The sequence below is a fragment of the Charadrius vociferus genome, unplaced genomic scaffold (assembly GCF_000708025.1).
Source record: "Charadrius vociferus isolate BGI_N301 unplaced genomic scaffold, ASM70802v2 scaffold822, whole genome shotgun sequence".
Taxonomy (NCBI): domain Eukaryota; kingdom Metazoa; phylum Chordata; class Aves; order Charadriiformes; family Charadriidae; genus Charadrius; species Charadrius vociferus.
In genome coordinates this window covers 2,105,061-2,111,174 of record NW_009647481.1, presented here as the reverse complement: position 1 = coordinate 2,111,174, position 6,114 = coordinate 2,105,061, and the positions used below count along the sequence as shown (strand labels likewise).

Below are 6,114 nucleotides of genomic sequence, written 5' to 3'. Positions count from 1 at the left end.
CTTAATCTTGTATGTTATAAGCTGTGTTGTAAGCTATGTTATAAGCTATGTTGTAAGTTATGGTGACTAATATGCCATAGATCTACAGACCAGTTCTACTCTGAATGTGTAGAGTATGAAGTGTTTTCTACAAAAATTCTATGTGTAGTTGGGAGTAGGTAAACAGACAGGATAGTCTGGGAGGACTGGACAAACAATTATTATTACATGAGGACTGACTTGATATTAAAGTGGTGATAGCAAGGCAGATCTCATTCATATATATACACACATACACATATGTATGCATACATATGTGTATGCATGTGTGTATCCACCTGTGTGTATATATGGTAATCAGTGAAACAGAGGTAATAGAAGAAGATAGGGATTAATTAACAGGTCCGTTCTTTTCACAAAAAAAGACCAAAATAATCCAATTTCATAATCATCATAAAATCTAGCTAACCCATAAAATAGAAACCCAACTACTAGAATAAAATCAAACTGAAACAATATCCCTAAAGACACTTACAGTGCATGAAGAGCTCTCTGTGATGACTGTTAGTGGAAGGATTCTTAGCTGAGTTGTACAGGAGAATCTTGCCTCCTGCTCATATGCTGTTCTCATTCTTCACATTATTACAAGTCTTTACTCCTGGGCACCTTTCACCTAAGTCACATGAATATAAAATGAAAAGGAAAAAGTGAACAGGCTTTTGTTTTCTGAATGAGAATATTTTTTTTTTAAGTTAGTGAAATATTTTCTCAAATTAAGTAAGTAGAAGAGGCCTCTGGGTCACAAATGGGTCACAGTTCTGGGAATCAGAAATTGCATCTCTGGCAAAGGTTCATATGTAAGAGTAACTCGGGTACATTTTACCCACTCCTTGCTAGCAATCCATTCCCTCCAATTTAGACTGTATGATGTGCTTTTATATGGAATGAATACTGGATATTGAATACTTAAAAGCAAAAGTGATGAACAGTTAATACCAGACTTCTTTCCTCTTTCTCTAGTTGCAAGAGAAACATCCATTAAAGAATCCCTTATTTGCCATTAGGGTATTAAGCTGGAAAATGAGGCCTGTCAGTAAACAGACATTCAGAAAACTCAATGCCTACCAGCCCACAATATGATTGAAAGCTTGTTAGCCCTCGGGTAGGTGTTCTTATTTGGGATTAAAATAGCACTAGTTCTTGCAGTATAACCCCTTCGGGAATATTTCAGTTAGAAGTGACACTCAAGTAGCAACTGATGTCAACTTTGCAGCAGACGTAGCTGTTCAGGCATACAGGCTTAAAGCAATGGTCTGCTCTAATCAGTTAAACAGAACTGGCCAGGTACAAAAAGCTTTAATTTGGAAGTACTCCCACTTTTAATTGCTGGTGTTGTCATCCACCCCTGAGGTGCTTAACACCGCTTGTGAAGCAGAAGGAATGAGCTCAGCTGCTCTGCATGCAGGCATCACCCCCAGCGCTTTCCCAGTGCTTCTCTGGGTCCCCGGAAAAGGGTAGACCCTCTCTCTAGAAATGCACAGAAATTTCCTAGGATGGCTCAGCTTACTGAATTGCACAGAAGCCTGGGGGAAAGTTCATAGCCATGTCAGTGCCGTGCAGAGTGTAGTTAAGAAAAACGGGGGCCCGTCTCCTTGGCTCTTGCAGAGGAAAAGCGCCCAGCTGGCATATGTGCCCAGCTGCAGCAGAGCATTTGATCCTGAAGTGGGTGCTGGGCTCGCTGGGGAAGGGGAGCATAAGTGTCCCTCTTCTCAACCTCTCTGAGCAATCTCTCTGACCATGCTGGGTTTGTAGATTGTGTTTCAGATCCTGGAAGGAGCCTGGGCCTTGCAGCAAACAGTAGGGCACAGAGGTGCTACCACGGGGGCACCATGCCTCGGTCCCCCATAAGAGTCTACCAGTAAGCCCCCTCTTTGCCACGGCAGCTATCTGCAGCAGCACAGTGGGCATGTGAAAGTGCACCATGATTTAGACTGTTTTTTCATGGCTGCAACTGATGACAAAAGGCAATGGGGAGTCTGGCTCTAAGAGTAGCAAGCTCACTGTGGCACTGGCTTTCTGCTGACTCCAATTTGCATGAGAAACAAACACTGAACACTGTGGGGTTTTGGTACCAAGCTATAAATATAACCTTCACTCAACTCAAAGTACTTTGTTTTGTTATTTCTCCTTCAAAGCATCTGCTGTTTCCTATTGATGCCAAATGGATTAATTGTATACAGCAACCAATGAATAAATAAATAACAATAAACTCCTTTCATCAGAAGAGTATAGCCTTTTATCTTCCGTCTATCACCAGAAAAAGGGGAAGCAAAAGGCTTAGCTCCCTAAAGAAACACTGAAAAAGCCCTTCTTTTCCTGAAAGCTAGTTTTGATCAGGTTATCTAATAATTTACCAAGGTTACTTAAGTACATCGACTGTAGACAGATTCTCCACGCTTAATCCAACCCCATTCACATTCAAACCTCTCTTGCTGATGATTCAACAAAGTAACAGAACAATCTAGCAGTGATTCTCTTTATATTTAGCTGTGATATATAATTTATTTTAAATATAAATTTTGGAGTAAAAACCAAATAAACAATCCACAAATTTTCCTGCCATTTTCATCAAATCAGATGTAGATTCATAAAAATCAGTATGAGCTAAGGTGGGAAAAATATCATATTATCTAATTCATTAGTCTGGAGTGATACTGGGTTGATGTTGACTGTGAAAGGCAAAGCAGTATTTTGACTTTTTGTGTCTTCTGTAACACACAAGAATAATTCATGAATGGGACTGTGAAAGGAAAGGAGCAACTACTGCACATTCAATTCCAGACACTGAGCCACCAGAATGCTTTCTATAGCTATCAAGAAAAGTTTAGCTGCTCCAGGAATCAAAACAACAGGTTATCATAACAGTCAAGATCTTCTTCTAAAGACACAGTTGTGCAAAAAAAGTACACACAGATATGCATGGCAGAACTTGGCTGAACACTAAAGCTGAAACATTCAAAAATGAAGTTTGCAGAATTCTGTTAAAATGATACGTTATTACTTCAATTTTCTTCTGTAAAATACAGCAAAATAGTGTTGTGAGACGTATTATTTTATTTCTGGAGGCACTTCAAGTTTGAGTAGATAATGCAAGTATTTATTGTGTGTTCAGATTCAGAAAAAGCAGTTTGGTTAGGTCAAAACTGTGGTTCTTCCTACTTGCTGTGTGTTTGATCTCACATGATGCCAGTCCTGGTCAGCCCTGGTCCAGCAAAGCCTTGACTACCTTCTATAAAATTACTCAGCTGGGTGGGACTCAGACCGTATTGAGACATTTCCACCTAAGCTATCATCTGGATTCTCCTTACAGTTAACGGAGGAAAGGGTATTTCGAGAGTAGAATTCGTCTTGGTGTACGAGTAGACAGTGCGAGACAAATTTCTCGTATGTGAACAGCTATAACGTAGATTTGTAATTCAGACTGCTATGCCCTGGAGGCTAAGGATGCGTTTACACAGCGCGGTGAAGCCAGAGCCCTCGGCCTCGCATGGCTGAGCCCTGGCTGTGGACAGTCCTGTAGGCAGGACTCAGTTCTTGGCAATACTTCAGTGTTCTCTGTATATCCACAGGACACCTGTGTTAGCACCAGAACAAAAGTACTAACCAGTCAACACCTGCCTACTTAAAAAGGTTTTCATGCTGTCTCCGTATGGAAATAATTTAAAGAACTCATGTGAGTCAACATAGACATTTGGTTTCTTTTTTACACTTTAAGCTTAACTACAGTGGATGTATCAATAAAAGGAGTGTGGTTGCACTGAGTTTTAGTATTTCAAAATATTTTAATATAAGAACCTACACGATAAGTTCATAGGCAAAAAATTTCTCATCCAAGATATTCAATTAATGCTGATTTGAATACACAATTTTTGAAATTATATATAGGTTCTGAATGTACAGTTCTTATGAAAGAACAAGCATTTAAGGGTTTTAGTATTCTAGTTTGAAAATCTTACTTTTGAAGAGTATCAGGATTGTTTTGAGGCATTCATAAATGGGGAAACTGATACTTTGCTGTATAATTTGTAATTTTTGTAATTAATTTTAATTAGTATGCATTTGATATTTTCTGCACAGATACCAGTCCTGAAAAAAATTACAAATGTATTAGAAACTTTGCTTGAAACCCTGGAACAGGCTGTTACAATTTCAAATGCTGAAGCATAAACACTGTATCTACAGATTGATTCATATATTGCAAGTAAAAATATATTAATAATTTACTGTAAGTTTCTATTTCCAAGCATCTGGGATCTGTACAAAAATAAAAGCAATTATTAAATAGAAGTCTAACGGCCCAGAAAATGCATTCATTTTTAAACGCTGGTATGGAAATAGAAAGAAAACAGACTTTAGAAGGAAAAACATTTCTTGCTGAGGACAAATAGATCAGGAAAGAAGCAGAGATCTCCAAAACAGGAAAGCTGTGATAACACTAAAGATGTTATTTTGCTCTCTGCTGCTAAATATCATAATCTCCTGTTAACATTTAGTATGTTCTTACATGCTTATAGAGGGATATGCACTTAAATCATATACAAATGCATCAGGTGACAGTTTATTTTTTTAATGTCTTCAACTCTCTGGACTGGCTCCCTCTCGTGGTTAACGCCAGCTTTTTCTTTGGGAAAAAAGTGGGAGAGGATAATTCAGAGGCAATAAATAAACAGTGGAGGGAGATGAGGGTAAGAAAATAACAGGAAACAAGTAAGTGGAAATCTAATAATTATAATAAATATAACATAAAACCTGATAAAAATAACTGGATTTCAATCACTTTTATTACCTGTCTCATAACAAGAACATCAGATGAAACTGACAGCAATTGAGGATAAATGTGAAATGTATTAATGCTGCTGTTCTGTAACGCTGCAAGGACTTCCATGGGTAACAGAGGGGGACAAAATTTAGGAAGTTCAAGGCAATGATGTTTCAGAAAACAAATTTTGACAAGCTAGTAATTTCAGTATTTTAGCTTTTAAGCTAAGTGAAATGTAACAAGAACTATCACGTATAATCAAGTTACTCTGTGATTGTCTGCTGCAGAATTTCTTGTACTTTCCTCTGCAAGTCTAGTTAAGTACTGGCTGCTCAACTGGTAGGCCTTGAGTCTGGTCAACGATGATAGCTCATGGGGCACAAATTAAACTTTCAATTTCACCTTAAGTTTCATGATCATGTTCAAGGGAAAGGACAGATGGTCCTTTGAAATAAGTGTTTTTAAAAAGCCCGTTCACCCTTTAATGAGAAACAAGGTGTCCTGAGCTTTCAAAGCTGCTTGGAATCATGTGGCTCTTCGTAATGTGTGAGATGGTAAAGGGCAACTTGGTTTTATCAAGTAAAATAGGAATTAATGTAATATCCTTTTGTGTTTGTGTTGTCTTTTGCTCGCTGTCTTCTAAAGCACCATTATGATGGTTCTTTGCAGCTCCTGTTATTTCTATGCCACCTCAGGATGTCCAGAATTTCACAGGCAATGATGTCATTTTTGGCTGTGAGGTGTCAGCCTATCCTATGCCACACCTTGAATGGAAAAAAAAGGGGAGTAAAATGTTTCTGCCAGGAGATGACACCCACATCTCAGTACAGGTAAAACCTGGGTTTTCCACATGTCATGCAGTTTGGGATGAGGAGTAGGGGGATTAATCAGTGAAATCCTCCTACAGGATACAATAGCGTTGCAATAAATAGATTCCTAATAGGGGGCCCCAGACTATGTAAAGAATTCTGATTTCAGTTAGTACAAGGATAATTATTTTGGCAATCCAAGCAGAAGAAATAACGGGGGTACCACCCAGCCACTTCAGGGAAAGAAAAGATGGAAGATTCTGGAAAAACTAAATGAACATACAAATGGAACTGTTTAGACTTCTATGAAAAAAGAAGGGCCATTTCTGGGAAGGATGGCTGTTGGCAACTGTTTTTCTACTCTTGATGCAGAAGCAAATTCTGGCAGGTATCTAAACTTCTCCTTTGCAAGATGCTGTTTCTGGATACCCGCCATTTGGGTTCAGTCCCTGAGGCATTCAAAAGAAAAGCAGAGAAACTCACTCGACACTGTGTTTTAATCTGAGG

At 38.6% G+C, this 6,114-nt stretch overlaps 1 protein-coding gene across 1 annotated transcript in view; it reads left to right on the top strand.

Annotated features, from left to right (window-relative positions):
• Positions 1–6,114, top strand: part of LOC104282619 (kazal-type serine protease inhibitor domain-containing protein 1-like) — a 9,336-nt gene that overhangs the window by 671 nt on the left and 2,551 nt on the right. Inside the window, exon 2 of the mRNA XM_009880729.1 lies at positions 5,468–5,628. Coding sequence (XP_009879031.1) covers positions 5,468–5,628 — 161 coding nt within the window. The remainder of the gene's footprint in view (positions 1–5,467; positions 5,629–6,114) is intronic.